This window comes from Colletes latitarsis, chromosome 1 (genome assembly GCF_051014445.1).
Source record: "Colletes latitarsis isolate SP2378_abdomen chromosome 1, iyColLati1, whole genome shotgun sequence".
Classification (NCBI taxonomy): domain Eukaryota; kingdom Metazoa; phylum Arthropoda; class Insecta; order Hymenoptera; family Colletidae; genus Colletes; species Colletes latitarsis.
In genome coordinates, this window is record NC_135134.1 from 47,458,813 (window position 1) to 47,477,658 (window position 18,846).

At 41.2% G+C, this 18,846-nt stretch overlaps 1 protein-coding gene across 19 annotated transcripts in view; it reads right to left on the bottom strand.

The window, feature by feature from the left end:
* The window catches only part of Dscam2 (Down syndrome cell adhesion molecule 2), a 161,839-nt gene extending 143,718 nt beyond the window's left edge, over positions 1–18,121 (bottom strand). For all 19 annotated transcript variants that reach the window (XR_013079426.1, XR_013079424.1, XR_013079428.1 and 16 more), the window contains exon 1: positions 17,698–18,121. Coding sequence is in view for 15 of the 19 variants with exons in the window: in XM_076762253.1 (XP_076618368.1) it covers positions 17,698–17,725 (28 nt within the window). In the remaining 4 variants the exon portion in view is untranslated. The remainder of the gene's footprint in view (positions 1–17,697) is intronic.
* Positions 18,122–18,846: the final 725 nt, after the last annotated feature.

Genomic DNA, 18,846 nt, shown 5'->3' on the forward strand with positions numbered 1-18,846 from the left:
TTTTTAAGCGCCGCGGAAGTTACAGACGACGCGCCACAGGTTGAATTTCGAGTCTCGAGCGTCGAACCGACGCACGGGGTCGGGTTATCTAAATTTGGTCGTTCCCCGAAATTAGACCGCGTTGATAAATTGTTGAAATTAGTACAATAACGTAATTTATCGCGTGTTCTCAACGTTAGGACACAACACGTGGCCGACTTTCCGCGTTCCGGATGCGCAACAGCTGATTTATTGGCCGGTTAAACGTAACTTTGAGCAGTTTTCTTTAATATTAAGGGGCGAGACTAATGTTTTAAGTTGGAGATTCAAGTCCAAATATAGTCTTTCAAAGAATTCGTAGAGTGGCACATAGTTTGTAATGTAAGAGTTTCGTGTAGGTTCTTTTTTGTTGAAATTTTTTGGCAGAAAAAAAAATTTTTCAAATCGTTTAAAAAAAATTATTTTCGGTTGCAAGAGTCGATCGCAATCATTTTTGGTCATTACACATACCCCCGAAATCCTATGCATTTTCGAGAAAAAAATTCCTTACCGAAAATCTAATTTCAGGCCAGAAATCATTCTCCGAAATTTCATGCGAATCTTTAAAACGTCATAACTCCTGAACGGATTGGACGATTTTAATGTTTAAAAAAGCAAACTACGCGTATTTTGATGGAGAATATGTATAAATCGCAAAAATATTCGAAACGTTGATCCTTGACCCCGTAAACTGAAAAAAACCCCATAAAAGTGGTCCAATTTTCAAACAGCCATAACTCCTACAATTGTGAATATATTTCAATGAAACTTTTTTCTGAGGTAGAGCTCATGGGTACCTACAAAAAAGTATTAGACAACTTTTCTGTAGGACGTTAAACAAATTTACTAAAAATGAAAAACGAATTTTTAAGAAAAATCGACAGGTGCCTAAATTTTTCGGCGAAAAGGAAAAGTTTCAAATCATTCTGGAAAAATTATTTTCGGTTGCAGGGGTCAATTGCAATCATTTTTGGTCAATAGATATACCCCCGAAATCCTACTCAGTTTCGAGAAAAAAATTCAGTACGGGCGGAACTTCAAACGTTAATAGTCAAACAGTCAAGAAATTGATATTCTTGATTTTCGTTTTATTTTGGCCTCTGGAATCTCCCATTAAAATTTTTCCCAGGGGTGGCCGAACACCCTGTATAATAGTATGTACGTGTCGAAGCAACAAGATCGAGAACGAAGATACGGAACTGAATTCTGTCTGTCCCGATGTCGGCCGAGCACAGAACGGAAATCGACGTTAAAACTGATCGATTCTCATTCCGAGAAAATTGATTAGTTCAATTTACCTCCGGGGAAATGGAAGTTCGCGGCGCGTCTTAATCCAGTTTAGAGTAAACGCAAGGATACCTACTACCATCGAACGAAGGGAATAGAATAAAGGGTCAATCGCCGTTTCTGGAAATTATATCGCAAGTATTCCCATCGCAGCTCTTAACGCCCAGGTTCTCTCTCCCAATCGCGCGTCGATCCAATTACAACGATCTAAGCGTTCCTCGATCCCATCAGGATAAAACCCCCCAAATTTTCCACGTCGATTTCTAATAAATAAATCAAAAATATTAGTACACTGACATATTTACAAGTCAACGTTGTGGTTTCAGTCGCCGGAAACATTTGTCATAATAGCAACACGACAAAATACAGTATACAAAATAGAGTCACTATCGGTTAAAATAATTTCAACCCTTGAAATTAAACCACGATATCGATAAGGTATATCAATTAAAATTTAAGTTAACCAACAGTTATTCTGCATATTTTAGACATAGATGCCAAGTATACAGGGATGAGACGAAAATCAAGAATACCAATTTGTTGATTGAGGCTTTGTTAAAAAGTTATTAACCTTTAAAGTTCCGCTTGTATTCTTGTTTAACGATTCGAGCGATCTACGGTCCAGAAATGTCAGTTTGTAAGAAAAAAAATTCGCTGGATTGTGCAGTTCTCGCGATTCTCGATCAGTTTCGACGCTTTCCAGGGATTCTTAACGACTTCTGAAGCACGAGAGGCTGCCTTTGTTACGTAACTGGTCAATTACCTATGAATATGCGAGTGTTGTTGCAGTTTCGTGAGCGCGGAGCACTCTTAGTCGGTTACTGCTTAGTCGACGCGGATCACGCCTCTTACTTGTCAGAACTTCGTACCAGCTCTAAACACAAGCTCCTGCAATTTGCATACGCTGAGTTTATTAAATGTTCCCGTTGCAGTTTAGCCTGTCAGTGTACAGATTATCCTAGCAATATGTTCTATCGATCAACCTCGTACACGGTAGATAGAAAATTTCAGACTACATCGTTCGCGTTACGTAATAGATTGCAAGTACACTGGCAATATTTCCGGGCGTTACGATGTATTATCACGCTCGAATAATACGTTTAGAAGCATTATTCGTCTTATTATACTATGTATTATTTGCAGGCGTATCTAAACATTTATTTTGTTCACTTTTCCTTTCGAAGATACGAGATTGGGCGATCTTGAAGGCCAAGATTGTTGATCTATTCTTACATATAACATTTTTTTTTTATTTCGTCTTGGAAAATATACTGTCAAAGTGTGGCCACTAAAACCTAAGAAACCCAATATACATGATACTTCGATCAATCCTAAAAAATGTTAAAAATATATTTCTCTATCTACATCACTTTAAAATTCCAGCCAATAAAATCGAGGACAATTTTATTCAATATTTCTGGATTATTCCTTTCTATAAGCATTTCAATAGTCATTCAATTCCCATCGCTGAAAACATATTCTATCGACGAAACGCGAAATACATCGTTCTAAAGCAAATTTTATTTCCTCGACTCTAAGAGGACTCTAATCGAGATTGTATCAGCGCAAACATCGCGCTTTTCCACGACGCGAAATAGTGGAAATCTCGTCGAGTGCTAATTGCGAAATAATGACCGAAGGACGGAAACGTTTAACGCCGGTTCCGGGTATTTCGAGTTTGCGTTTCAATTTTTAAACGCGCGTCGACGTTGTTAAGGGCGCGGTGGCCCGTTTGTTTGCCACGCTTGAAAATTTCATCGACCTTGCCTATAAAACGAACGTCAGACAGCGTTGTAAAATAAAAGAAAAAAATGCAGAAGGAATATGGTAACCATAACGAGCGTGCCAACGAGTCGAGGTCCCGTTTCAATCGTTCGTCGTATTATTTATTCGCCGATACGTTCGATCGAATCGAACAGATGACACGTTCATTTGCAGGGCGATTAAAGTAGCCACGCGCGTCGCTTGCCTGCGCGACTAAACTGTACGTAAACACGTTTATCGCGGAATAATTTAGTACCTGGTAACGTAACACGTACGAGCTGTCATACGTGGACCGTCGAACAGCACGCGCATATCCGTCGACGACGCTTTTAGCGAAAGTTTCAGCGGGATTCTTGAAAATTTAATCGTCGTAACGACGGCAGATGCTAAACGATCCGCCGCCTCAAACGATTACGAGATTTTTTCCACGCGAAGCGTAGCCTGATAATTGCTGAAAATATTTATATTTATTCCTTTTTTAACGACTTTATTAAATATACGCGGAGGTTCAACGAACTAGTTCCGCGATCCAAGTCAGAGGTTGATTCTAACTTGTAATCTAATTTGAATATAACAAGAAAATATGGTCGCTTAACGCAATGTTCGTTTTTGATTTAATCCGTCGAGAACGATCCGGCTTTATTGAATTTGTTTCCGTGGAATCGGAAGGAAAACTATTCTTTGTCAGGTCTGAACGATTCTAGAATAAATAATAACACTCTGGAACTGAAACAATTAATTCTCGAGTCGAAACGATGAGAGGAAATAAATTTGAATGAAATTCGTGAATTTTAGCGAAGTACTGAGTTGATTTTAAGTTGCACTCACAATTGTCCAATATCAAAGTTTAAAATTACACAGATAAAAAGAGACTCGAAATTCAGTGTGGTTAATTTAAAAATAGATAAGGAATTAGTTTAGAATAATTGAATGATGATCGATGGTAGAGAATGGGTGTTGGTTTCGTCGCTGTAACGATTATTATTGCATTAACAGCGCGTCGGAGACGTTCCTTGGCGTCAGGCGAAAAGGGGTGGAAGCGAAAACTTTAGCACTTTCGCGTAATTTCGTTTCTCGCGCGATGGTTCGCGTCATCGGGCGCGCGCGGTCGGTTCTCAAAGGTTGACCCCGGATGATATCGTTACGAGACGCTATCTAAATTATCCCTTAATATCCCCGCGCTCGGCGAAGTAGCCAGGATAATGAGCTCATTATCGTGCAAATTAGCTTCGCGATTCGTTCGACGGTCTACTGCCGCGCGATAGAGACTTCTCGACGATACAGGGCATCGATAACTTCCCAAAATCTTACGAAAACTTTCATCCACAAATGTACACAACTTTTTGGAAACATTCGTCAAGGATTCCATTTTTATCCGATTATATACTAACAATATACTTCGATAAACTAGATTCAATATACAAATCATTTGTTTTCGTACATAAATCCCAACAAAAAAAAAATGGAGACAAGATTTAAAAAAAAGAATTCTTTTCATAATAAAGAAGTTTGCCCATCACTGATTTAAATAAACATCGCAAAAGCGTGTCGAAACGTAATGTAATATTCGTGAACCATCTGCTGATGGATCCATTTAATTTATTCCTGGCTAGTTGCACCGTTGTACAACTCGTGCTTTAAATTATATTTTACGAGGATCGAAAAAGTGTTTGTTACTCGTTGAAAATTTCGCCCAGATTTTGGCGCGTACGCGCGTGGTGGTTGAAAGGGGTAGTTGCTTTTGTCGTCGGACGAGCCTCGATGAAAAGCAATCCGGGGTCGAATGAAAATAAACGGCCCGACGGACCACTCGACGAGCCAACTGGCGTGCGTGTTACGGCTAAGAGTTTAAAAGAGGGTCGATCGGGGCGGCAGGGGTCGGAGAGACCAAGGAACACGTTTCAAGGCGGGTAGAACGGGAGCTAAGGTTCGACGTTTCACCCATGGTCGATCAGGAAATTGGCCCTTCTTTCGCCGTTTTATCGCGCGTAAAACTGTGACGCCCTTAACCCGACGACGACTTAATTTACCGGGCACAATGGCGCTCCAGAACTCGACACGAACGTCGTTCTTTATTCTTCCATCTTTGTTTTTGCCACCACGATCGCGGACGAGGCGCTCAGACCGTCCTCTTTAACTACTAAAATATTGTTCGGTAATCTGGATACCTGGACGAGCGTGTTTATCAATTTTTATTTTCAACACACAAATAGAATCGATTATAGACATAAGGAAGATGTAACATTACGTGTTATATTACTTATTCGCTGACTTTTTACTCGTTCCTTATAATGAAAAATATATGAACAAATAGAAACTTGTTTTAGACGTGTCGATGTTAGGTTTTCAATAAGTCTGCATTAGTCTGTGTTAGGGATTCTTGCAACGGAATCGCTTCCAGTATACATATTCGCATTATCTTTCTTTATTTCTTATAATCAGAACGATCTAAATTTTTCAGATGTGGTCCTAGTATCAGGCTATCAATATATCTTCACGATTATGTTTTTATGTTCACAGTACTATCTTGTTTTATGCATTATTCTCTGTTAGGGATACATGCAAAGGAATCACTTTCGGTATACACATTCTTTATTTGTTATAGTAAGAACGATCTAAATATTTCAGACGTAGTTTTATATGTGAGCTAGAGTATTACCTCGCTTCATGCACCATTCCGCGATAATTTTTCGTAAAACGAGGAACGAAAAGGGTGGAAGATCCGTGTATTGTTAGGCAGTTAAGACGTTCGCGAGGTATAACGTACGGGACAAATATAGTGACTTTCTTGATGCCCCCCGGAGCGGTGGTCTGCCATCTTGTTGGATACACGCTGACAGCAGGTTTCTTTTCATTGTCAAGTTGCCTGGTGGCTACAGGTGCTTAGCAGAACTGGGTTAAATTCCACAGAGAAATTTATTTATGTCTCCACGATCGGTAGGTCCTCCTTGGAACATTAAATCTTAGACAATTCCATAGAAATAACGTTTGCTTTTATTTTTATCGTGAAACTTTGTTGCATGCTTTGTATATGCTTTCAAGAAAATTCCATTTTCGAATGATAATTCATCACCATAGTTTACTATTTGTTTCGCCAAGTATACCAGTCGAGTTCGAACAGTAACATTCGACTCGCGGAACAATACAATTGTAAAACCTCATCGTGGCAAATCAGCACCGACTAATGGCGCGGTCAGTTCTGTGAATCGACCCTTCCAATTAACGAAAACGTTCCGAATACGCATCGTCCTGGAGGAAATGTCGATGCTACTCCCACGGGAAATCGAAGGGCCAGCCACGTTCGACAAACCCCCAAATAATCGTAGTCGTACCATCCTCGCGAGGAATTCCTAGTCTTCGAACAGACTACGATCGTCACACGTAGAAGACATTTTACCAGGGACGTTCGATACGCGTTCACGTTTATTGCAACGTCGAACATTCGGGGATAGCTTGAAACACGTTCAATCACGAGCACGTCTGCCACAGGTATTTCAAGTAGAAGTCCAATTACCTAGACACCATGGTACTTTACAATTTAAATAACTTTTCTAAATACCAGAAAATTAGTTCCAGTCTAATAAATAGAAAAATAGACGTTACAGAAACATATTAAAAAATATTAACGATGAAATAGATTGTGTTTTGATTTGTTTTTAAGGGATGCAACATTTTATTTCTTCTTAGCGGTTCAACTAGTATCTCGATACTTTCTAATTAAAATAACTTCTCTAAATTCCAGAATATTAATTCCAATTATATATTTTTTTTGTGGAGAAAAGAATATTTTTTATTTTTTAAATTTACGTAATAAACAAAGCTAGTAAAGGGTTAAAAAGATCAACGATGAAATAAGATTGTGTTTTAAATTCGTTACTAAGGAACGCAACATTTTATTTCTTCTTCTTCGTTGGAATAGATACTCAATTCTTTGATCTCCGAAAAATATATGAGAACTTAAGTCGTAGTAAATGATTATGACGTAAAATACACAGTGAAAGTACCGATGTTCCGCGTGTTCGAGTATTATGAAAGCCGCGATAACGATCGAAGAAAAGTCGGCGGAAGGAGCACCGAAGAATCGGAACCGTCTAAACTTGGACGCGTCGATCCCCTTTTCGAATCCCCCGTCGAAGTTTCCCGCTTGAAAATTGACTCTGTCGTTCCAACACTCTTTCATCGTCAAAATTTCCCGAACGATCGTGTAACTACTCTGCGAAACAGATCGAGAGCATGACATCGAAAGTTTTATCGAAAAGAAGAAACCGTTCGATCTCCTCCCAACAACTCGACAACAGCTTCGTACATTTTCCAATCCCTTTTACGTCAACGTCCTATCCACTTTACATCCTTAAAAAATTGTAGCGAAAGCTATCGTTCGTTTTAAAGAAGATTTTCGAATTGGTAACTTTCCGACTCGATAAGAAAATTAAAAATAATCCTCTAAATAAGTTTCCGTGTTTCTTAACAGTACCGACGACTTTCGTTGGCGAAATTTACATTTTATTTTGTTCTTACTTTGATCCCTCGTCACGGAAATCGTAGAGTTGTTCGGAAGTTTCGAGATGTTTGCTCCTCTGCTTCGAGGCGTGTAATAAAACATGATTCCAAAGTTAGAGACTTCTCTGTTCGAGTTTTTATCTTGAATGAAGCCGCGGATGTAAAGAAAGAGGATGAAAGGGAATGGAGGAGGGAAGAACAAGGAGGTCAAACTCGGTACGTCCTCGCGAAGAAGATGAGGATTTCGCGATGACGTGACCTCGGGTCCAGGCTTTTTCTTCGCGAAACCATCCTGGACACCGAGTGTACGGCTTAAAGTAATAATCCAGGGGACCACGAGCAAAGTAGTTTCAATTGTGAATGCGTGGAACTTGGTTGAGGGAACCAGCCTAAATTTTCTTCCTTTGTTTCGAAATTGTCATCGTAAAATGTGCACGTAATATTGATTAAGAAAACCTATAAACTTGAAAATTGTACTTTGTATGTCACTGAATTTCAAAGGGTGTTTTTTAATTTCTTTAACAGATATTGTAATGTCCCCAGTTCGTAGCACGGTGATGCTTTTCACGATAATTTATCGTTTCTATTTTCCAGAGCTACCATAGTATAGAAGTAGGGTGACAATCCAGCACTTCGTAAGAATTGTACGTCCTTCCATTAACGTATCAGGCGAATGTAGTTTATTATTCATGGGTCCGTGATAAATCGACGCGAAAGTAGGAAATATTTGGCCAGGAAACGTGTCGTGCGAACGATTCGCGTGCAACGAACGATGATCGATGAAAGGGCGGTTTAGCAGCTCGGAATGTAATTCTCAGCCGTAAGAAGCGGATTGATGAACGGAAGCGAATAGACGGTCGGAAATATGGAGTAAAGACAAGTTTTTGCCGGGTGAATCCAACAGATTTCTATAACAGTTCGCGAAAGGGCATCGATTAAGAACAGCGCCATTATCTTTGAGACGATAATAACGAGAAGCAAAAGTATTTTGCTTTGTAAAAATAACAGAGAACCGATTGCGTTGGAATTCAATTTGTAGAAAAAGTTTAAAAGAAACAGAATTACGAATAAAGGAAAGCGACGGTGGATATTATCGTTCTTAATCTTTAAAAGTTCCTCGTTTCTGGCGATAGAAAGGGATCCAAGAAAATCTTTAATGCGACTGGAATATTTTCTCGATACGGGAAATGAATGGTTTTCCCGTTTCTCGATTATAATTTTTTTATTCGCGGATCGCTTGGATTATGAAACGAGAAAAAAGCTACGCGCAAATTTGAATAATGCGAATGCATTGAAAACAGCGCAGAGCTTGTTTCGACGCAATAAAAAGAAACAATGGCGGGGCGGGTTGAAGGTAATTTAAAGAAAATGCGAGAACAGCGGTAGGAAGGAAATGAATACTAAACTCGAGAGGGATTTACGTCGAGTTCGACGTGGTTTATCGAGTGACGATGATTTCGGTAGTCGCGAGAGGCGCTTTTAAAACGACGAGGGTTTCTTTGTAACGCGCCGCTTCTTATCTAGCCGAGTTCGAGAAGTTTCTTTCGATATTAGCCGGGAGGACGCTTTATCGTACACATAATTAACGACTAACAGCGACAGGGCCGTTCCAACTTGTCCTATTCATTCGCGACAGCTTCCGAGAACATTCTTCGCGATGTTCGCCTTATCTCGATGGATAGTAGTCGAGTCGAGCAAGTTTTATTCGCGAATAAAAGTTTTAGACTCGCTCGCGAACTAGCTTCTGCCCCCCCGGAATGTCGCTTTAAACAAATCTGTAATTGGATTATAATTCACGAACGAATTTACGCGCGAAGCGCAACATCGATTGGTTCGAAAATAAAGCTCCGCCCGAAGAAATGTTTTCGATTTATTTTTTTATGCAGATTCGACCCCTTTCGGATTGTGTGCCGTCAGTTTGGAAACAGTCCGTATATTTGTTTAGCGAACGAAGGGATTACTGGTCTAAACAGTTTATTTTGGTCACCCGTTGTGTGTACCAAACAATTCGTCTTCCCCGTATTTCTGGGTGGTCTCTGTTCGGTACTTCTCGCCTTGTGGGCGATTATAATTGTTTTGCTTTAGAAATAAAGAAGAACTAACAAACATAATCGAATTACTCGTACCATCTTAATTAAGAATATAAAGTCTGTACGATGATGAATTAACCCCGAGATTCATCCAGTAATTAAAAGGAAAATGAAAACGTTATCGAATGAATATTGTGCTCTTAAAGAAGAAATAGCTAGCAATTGCACGTTATAAAACATTTACAAAGGTCTGAGGACAAAATGTGTTTTAATAATAAAAGACTCCGATAATCGAGGCTCCGGTGAAAAAGTTTCACCTGGTTTTTTAATCAGCGTACAAAGTCGTTAAATAGAAATACACGGCGAAAGGTCGACGAATAAAGCTGTTTCACGATATAAACCAATTTCAATATTAACCGCGAATCAAAGTGGCAGAGTCTCGAGCAGACTTTATAAATTATTTTTCACTATATTATACGGAATATCAAATTACGTAATTGGACGCTAGGTAGTTGGTTTACATTATCAAGAGGATTTGCAGTTACCTGTGTTATCGGTGATTCTAACAGTCCTTAATATTTATATTTTAAAAGTTACAGATAAATTCAAACATTTTCACTTTCTTAATTTCGATTTTATAAATGCTTTGTCGCGCTATCTTTCGCTAAACTTTATTCAACATGTTCTGTTGCTCCAAATATCGGAGAGCACAAATTCTCATGCATTCGAGTATTGGGTGTCCGCGGGAAGGTGGCTAGCGAAAGGAATGCGAGTCTGATTGGCTGGATCCCCACTCTAGATACGTCGAAAGTGGGGATGGGCGGAGCAAACGTACTCCCCTGTTTCCTCTGCCGTCCCGCTGGCCAATTTCTCACGAACGCACAGTACGAAATGCTTATTGCAAAATAGGGTGTGATTCACCAAAAGCAATACAGGTTGCAGAAGAGCATCGTTCGTGTAAATAAAATAAATTTAGTCGTGGAAAAGCAGTACTTAATAAAAGAAGGGAGACGGAAACCGCGAGGAGTGCAGAAGCTGATCGCGATGTCCCTTCCGTCCAGTGACGAGGGTAGCGCGTAACGCGAGCGTAGAAGTACGAATCAGTTTCGCGGAGTTTATATTCATAACGAATAAGTTATTCGACCGCGGGGGGTGAGGCTATCGGGATGTATACGTAGGCTCGTCACGTTGTCTCGCATTATCCACATAATCGGGGAACGTGCCAACGAGAGAACCGCGCGCCGCGTCTCGCGTCCCCGCTGTTGCTTTCCGCCATCTACGAGCAACCCTTCAGACTGTCTGGGGGATCCGTGTACAAACCCGGGATACTTGAGCGATAATTTTCACAGTGACTGACAGCTCCCGCGGCCTCCCAGCCGTCCAGGAACCGTTTCCCCGGCTTCGTTTTTATATTCGAGACAGAGTATTAAGCTGTTTGCGTTCACCCGGATCCGGTCGTTTTTGTTTTTCGACAGCCTTCGGCTTGACGTTTCGCGATAAAACTCGATCGATATTATACCCCCCGCCCTCCATCGTCATGCCACCCCACGCGAGTACTCGTGTCGTGTCCCACTACGTATTTTATCACAGAGTTATCCGTTCGGTTCGGAAAATAAACCGAGACGCGAAAAGTCGGACGCGTCGAAACTTTAATTACGCGAAATCGCGTAATTACGTCGCGTCTGGAATCGAACGTTTTCACGGAGGTTTCGAGTTCCGTTTCGAAAGGGTCGCATCGTACTTTACGCGGGGAAACTTCGCCGCCGGCTTACCACGTTAAAAATTCCACATTTCGCGTCGCCTTTAATCGCCGATTCACCTTCTCCAAGGGTTCGTTTCTCGATCGATCGCCATTCGTTACGTTCTCACGATCGATTATAATACAGAAAAACAGATGGATAAGCTCTATCAGCTCTATTTCGAGACTGAATTTCAATGGAGTCGATTGACTATCGTAGGAGTTACGGACGTTTGAAAATCGGACTACTTTCATGGGGTTTTTCTCACTTTACGGGGGTCAAGGAACAACTTTTCCAACATTATTAGAATTTCTACATATTCTTCACTAAAATACGCGTTGTTTGCCGTTTGAAACATTAAAATCCTCCAATCCGTCCAGAAGTTATGATGTTTCAAACATACGCATGAAATTTCAGGGAAACGTATCAATGGTATGGTCAGACGTTACATTTTCGGTAAGGAATTTTTTTCTCGAAAATGCTTAGGATTTCGAGGGTATGTCTATTCACCAAAAATGCTTGTATTTGACCCCTGCAACTAAAAATAATTTTTCCAGAACGATTTGAAATTTTTTTTTTCGCCAAAAAATTTAGGCACTAACTGAATTTTTTTCTCAAAAACGCATACGATTTTGGGGGTATATCTATTCGTAAAAAATGTTTACAATTGACCCCTGCAACTAAAAATAATTTTTCCAAAACAATTTGAAATTTCTTTTTAGAAAAATTTTGATAACAAATTTTTCGAACTGCGTATGTCTCCAAGATGATTTTTAGAGCTTCACTAAATACGAGTATAACTGGAGGAAGCAAATAGGGCTAATGCCTTGTATTTGCTCCTGTATTCTTTCTTGTTCGAGGATGGACGGGGTTGGATTAAACCATCGTCGAAGGTCCGTCTCGCAAGACGTCGCGTACGCCTTATCTACTTATCCCTAATTTCGCACAATGTACTCCGCGGCTGACAAAGGTTGATTAAAGGTTTGCTTAGCCATTAAAATATTCCATTAACGCTCTCGGTGCGGTGCATTGGAGCGCGTAGGTGAGGTCGAACGAGGAAGAAAGACCGTGGAAGATAAGCCGTAGACAGAGAGACGGATGGCCGAGGGGTGTGGATGGAAGAGACGACGGAGGAACCTTATTAAGGGTGTCTGTTCCGCCCCCTCGAGCGCTTAAATTTCAAACTGTCGCTCTACGAAACACGGCGACGTCGTTAAGGCTCGGCCGTCGAGATTAAAGGCTTTCGAGATTCGAGAGATTTAAAGTCTGGAATTGTCCGCAATTAGTGCGAAATGGCGGGAGGAGGACAGTGGCCGGAGAGAACCGGGCGGCCAGAGGAGGGGTGGCGAGCTCCTTCAGGAAACTACAGAGAGAGCTTCCTGCTAAAAGCGAAAGAACCAGCTGAACGTTAACGAGAGAGGTCTTAAGATGCGTCGCGATCGTTATCGACGTTCCTCATTGTCTGAGCGATGTCGGCCTCCTCCATGGCCAGACAAACGTATTGTTCCACGGGAACGCAAATAAGAAGATGTTCCACCCTTTGTGGACGCTGATGCGAAAGCGTTTCCTTCGCGGCCGGTCGCGTCGATTCCTCGGTCGTCTCTCGTTGCATCCACCGCCCCCGCAGTTACACGAATCGTACCGGAAACGTGCCAGTCGAACGACCATCGCGAGCAAACCAGTTAACCTTTTCGAGTAAACTGTTTAACATTTTTTTTTTCTTTCTTTTGATGGTTCGTCGATAGGAAACGGAGGATTAATTCTTCCTTCAAAGTTCAACGCTTTTGGTTGCCACAACCCTTGAAATTGTACACGAAATCGAAACTCGTTAAAATTCAAGTCCTGACTCGAGAATTAGTTTTTTTCCAGCTCCTCGGTGAGAAGTTACTATGCAACTTTGTTTTTCTATTGACGATGATTTTAAGTGTTTCTCTTAATTTTATATTATTTATCACGTTATTAAATTACGATTCTTTTATAATATTTCTTCCTCTAATTTTAAAATTAGTCTCCTTTTGGCTTAGTTGTCCCAAAATACACGAGTTTAAAAATTTTAATAATGAAGAGTGAATATTTACTAGGCTCCAGAATGGTTTTCTCCTCGCCACAGAATGCATAGTTACTCTTGTTCGCCTCGGTGGAGGGTAAATTGATCAAAATGACTCGATAAATTTAATTTTGCTAGGAAGCAAGTGCTCTGTTTAAGTTAATAAAATTCACGCAGGTGTTTGCGTTGTTTAAAAACATGTCCCGCAGACTTTTGCGTCGATATGTGGGAAACTACCGGAGTTACATTCGCTCGGAAGGGCGCGGCGCGCGGACGGGGAGGCTGGGCGGAAGCTCTTAAAACTTTAACGTGGATAATCACGCCGCGGGATTGAAAAAGTCGACAATTTTCAGTTCTGAGAAGTTTAATTAATCAAACGTATATTCCTAAGGTTTTAGTTCGGAGTTTGAAAGGGTAACGAAATTATGAATATTTTCGAGAGCGCGCGAGATTGCTTCTCTTTTCTCGAAAAAACGTATTTTTTTATCACGGATCACCGGACCGACTGATTTTGAAATTTCGTGCGCCAGTGCACAGCAGAGATTGGCAAAATTTATTATCTCGATTGAAATTTCGAGTAACGAGTAAAAGTTAAATAAAAAGTAAAAGTTTTAATGGTCGAACGAAACATTTCGAACGGATAAGGATTTAATTGGTCGATCGGTTGGCTTTGATGTATTATTCGAATAAAGTTTTGCCCAACTCTGACGTAAAGTAGTTATCTATTTAGACCCTCATAATTTTTATATTCCAATAATAATTAATTTCTATTTATTTTCACCTCAACAGGTGGAATGTCTAAGAGACGAAATATTTTCCACAGCATAGCGAACCTAATTTCAGCTAAAATTTTAAATACCTGCTCGCGTAGTTATATCTATTCGAAGCTGAATTACTGTCATATTAAAATTAAAAGCTTAATACGATGTGACTTCGAGAAAATTATACTCCCATTCTATACGATAATCGAAACGAACATTCCGGAACAATTAAGCAAGTTAACGTTGCATTAAACGATATTCGTAATGGCAATGGAATGTTTCGTGTATGGAACGTATAGCTTCTTCGTTATAACGCTGATATTGAAACGAAAAAACGTGCATGTTGATAGTTTATTTGCAAAAAAGTAATAAATGGTAAATAATTCTCTCGTAACGAACGGTGACAAATTTGTAATTTTAATAGAAAGTGTCCCTCGTAATAAAATTGCAAATTTGTTCATATAGAAGTCGGTTATCATATTGAATATCAATAGGAAAATTAATATTGCATTTAAATATTATTAACATTATACTTGTATCGAACATTGTCGTTCTCCTATTGATATTTAATGTAGCAAATAACTTTTACAACGTATAAATTTGTAATTTCATTATGGAAGCAATCAAAATTTCGCTCGTCGTACCAAGTATATGCTTGGAACGAAATTTATGTTCGCGTTACGTTTCTTTCCTCGCCGTAATTTTTCCCCGATAAATTGTTAAACGTTTCCACGCTCGTTACGAAGCACACGTTTCTTTCTGGCAAATATAATTGTCGTCCAAGAGAATTTAATGAGAGAGTGAAAGTCGTTCTTATTATAGTCGACGATTCTCACCCCCCTCGATGAGAATGCAACGCAGTTGGGATGTGTTCTGCCAGCGCGAGAGTTATTAAAGGAGAAACGGGACCGTCGAGAAAATTAAAACTTCGAAAGAAAGATTATTCTTAGTTCGGTAACGTTAACAAAGATTCTCGAGTATAATAATCTCGAAGAGAAAGTTTCACGACCCTTCTGTTCTCAGGCTCGTAATTTAATATAAGCCGGAAAGACACTCCTTAATTTGTATTTGAAAATATTCGTTGATAATTATCTTTAACATTCTAAAATTTGCAAAATCTTTCCATCGTTTTTTATACCGACGAAGCTAGTTTTCTGGTAACTGATAAAAGGATCTGACTTTGAAAAAACAATCGGGGGTGGAAGTTTACTATGGTTCGTCTATTGAAAATCCAAATGTTTACATTTCAATTTTCACTTTTGAACGAAAATTCTCTCCTAATCTCTTCGATGTCTGGAGGAAAGAAAAATAGCGTATCATCGTGCTGTTCGTACGTAGCGATTTCACGCATGAATCAGTGTCCGCAAAAGTATTCGCGCAGTTGGCGGAAAATTTCTATCGCGAAGTCCTTTTCGCTCCTCTACCCTCCAACCTTTTCGTGGTTTTCCTCAGATTCGCCGTCTGCATTCCGCAAATTATATTTACACGAGTGTCACGTGCTCGCCTGTTATCTTGTTTCCAATACGCGACCCAGCGAAACTTTTCGGGCTACGTACATACGTGCACGTACGCGGCGCGCGCCAACTTGTAATTGTTTCCGCGGACGGTGCACGTTGCACCGGTGGTTCTTAACCTTTTCAAACCCCTATCGCGCGATACGCCCGATCGGGAACACAATAAAAACAATTCCAGCCGAACTTCACCGTGAAAGTTTTACAGAAATAACTCGCGATGCATCCATACACCGAACTAATGGCTCCAAACAATCGGCTACTGGTTATCTTGAACGTTAAATAATTTACGAAATGTGTCGACGACTCGAGAAATAATTTTCTTCTCGAAATGGAGGGTTGCTCTTACGAGGAATTTTTTATATTTGATCTTAAAGTTACATTACTTCGAGCGTACGTGGGCATATTTTCGAAATTGTCATCGAGATTTATGAAATTTTTTTCATAGTCTTTTCGAAAATTTTGTATTACAAACAGAAGAATCGAAGGTTTATTCGGTGAATATAAGCCTCTAAAGTAAAAATAAATTAGTTAAGAGTCAATCTACAGAGCTATGATCCTGCAAAATTTCTCTGATAAGCTTCGCAGGGGTTGTTTTTATTGGGTACGCGATCGACTGCGTTATTCAATAGGGGGTTAATACTCAAACAAAACATTAAGTGACTCAGCAGGGCTATTAGGTATCCCTGTAAGAAGGTATCGTATGCAAATTCCTACGCGAACTTTGCAGGGATCGTTGTAGACTACCGATCGAGTATATTATGTTGTGGGATGACGCGTTCGAACAGACCGAGAAACAACGTTTACCAAACGTTCCGTATGAAAGTTCTATCGACCATCGGGTACAATGAAAAAGTAAGCTAGACGAACGAGAGTACCACGGTTATTTCGAGACGCGTCCATAGTCCTCTAGCCACGAAGAACTTTGGTTTCTCGGTCGTTGCGAGACCCATTCGGAGATTACTCTGTCATAAATCGACAATGTCAATCTCATTTTGGGTAATTTCCACTTACACATCGATCGTAAGTAGTTTGGATAGTGTATTTTTAGTCGTGTCAACACTAGTCGTTGCACCGTATTCCAAGCAGACACGTGTAGTTTCGAGGAAGCAATAATTTTCACGGAAACGAGGAAAAGGTTTGTTGAAATTGTCTGCTTCTTTTCAGAAATTTCTTTTGTTATCATTTCAATTTTTTAATATTACAAAGATGCTAATTAATGACTTTAGCTGGGTTCTTGTGGTCGTATCCAGACATTGTTTTCTATATGGAGTTTCTTAGATAGAACACTGTATTAATAGAATACTATATCCACACGAGACGTTGTATAAACGTTTCCAAGGAGAAACGAGTTATTAATTAAACATTATTATTCTCAAGCAGGTTGACTATAGCAGTCTTTTAAATATTAATCGAATAAGAGAGTCGATCGGTTAAAAACTTCGATTTTCGTTACATTATTGAAACGTTATAATGCTTGTACAAGGTTGGTAAAAATATTTTCACATCGATATTTAATTCATTCGACCGCGAATAGAATTTACGTAATAATTAATCGCTGATGCAGCGACCATCTTGGACGACGACCCTTCCTCACCAGCGAACGTAAACAAATATTACTGTAAAAATTATGACCATTCGAAAGTACTTCCTTACTAACCATAAAAATATTGGATCGTACATACAAGAACGATAATTTTAATAACGTCTCCGAGTACAGAGATACACGAGAATTCGATCGAAATGTCACAGTATGGATTGGTGCCACGTGGGAATTGATAAAAATGCTCGACTTTAATAAAAATGCTCGAATTTATAAAAATGCTGCCATTTATTTCGATCCTCCGACTCTCCTAAAACCGAAACTATTTTCCACGCTATCGCTGCTACCCAAAAACCTTCCGTTGCACGCGAAAAGCAAACGAAATTTGCGATCGACGTTTCGGAGGGAATGAAAGAAATAATTACAGAAAACGGGAAATGAAGTCGCGCGTTCGTGTCTCGGAGAGAGCGCGAAAAACAAGAAGACGCGAGACTTACCAACGAAAATTAGGCATCGGGCCAGCATCCTTCGATCCTGTCCTTGGACCTGGGTCAACCTTGCACCCGGCAGAAGCGACGGAGGCGTGCGTCGACACCGATCCTGGTCGTTTCCCTCCTGGTCACGCTTTCACGCCGGTCTCCCTGCGTCCTCTGCACGACGACTACACGCGATCCACTCTCGACGAGGTCACCGCGTACGACGCGCGAGAAGTCAAGGAGGCCGTCGCGTCGATGGTGGTGAAGCCGACCGCGAGATACGCACGCGGCGACGGTGCTGGGTCATACGTGCGTGGACCAAGACCAGCCGCCGCGATCGGACCCGGTGAACAGAGGTGGGGACGAGACAGGTGCAGACAGAGCGAAAGAGGTCCGGCAGAAAACGCGGCGCGTCCACCCTCGCGAAAGTCTTTGGCCTCCGGCACCGCCGACCACGACTGATCGTGTCGGAGAACCCCCGCGAGTCTCCTCGCGCATGCGCCCCGCCCCCACCACCCAGCGATCCTAGTCCTATCCTCGTCCGTCAGTCGCTCGCCTCCAGTCGTCTCGCTCCCCCCGCAGCGACCGTGTCGTAGGGGTTGGAAAGGGTAGCTGCAGGTGCCACAAAGAATGAAAGGGAGGACGTAACGCTGCTGCGCGCGGTCCTCGCACGCATCCACCCGCGCTCTCTTCACGGAGATGCTCGCGATGCGTTACACTTTTGTCCGTTTCTTTTTCTCGCTTCTGTTCCACTTCTTCTTCCCTTTTTGTTTGTTTGTTTTTTTCCTTTTTTTTGTTTTTGTTCTTGTTCGCCAGTCGGTATTGTTTCGTAGGCGAGCTCCTTCCCGGGGAGACGTTCGACTCGAGGGACCGGGAACGATGCACGCGCAAGGTTCGTTTAACGTTTCGCGCGTCGCACCGACGAAAACTTGTCGCGCGGATCAACGAGCCCCCTCCACTCTCGGGTTGGCAAACCCTACGCCCGATGTTTGTCCCCGCTTTGTTACGGGGGTTTTCTCGTGCTCTCCGCGAGCGATCCGCGGGGCTGGGCGCAGGAGGCGCGGGTGCTTAGACGGAATGAAAGCCGGGACCGTTGTATTATGCCTCGCGATTGTTGCGCGCGGTGCGAGGTTTCCGAAGACTGGGGGGGAGGGGCACGAAGAATCACGG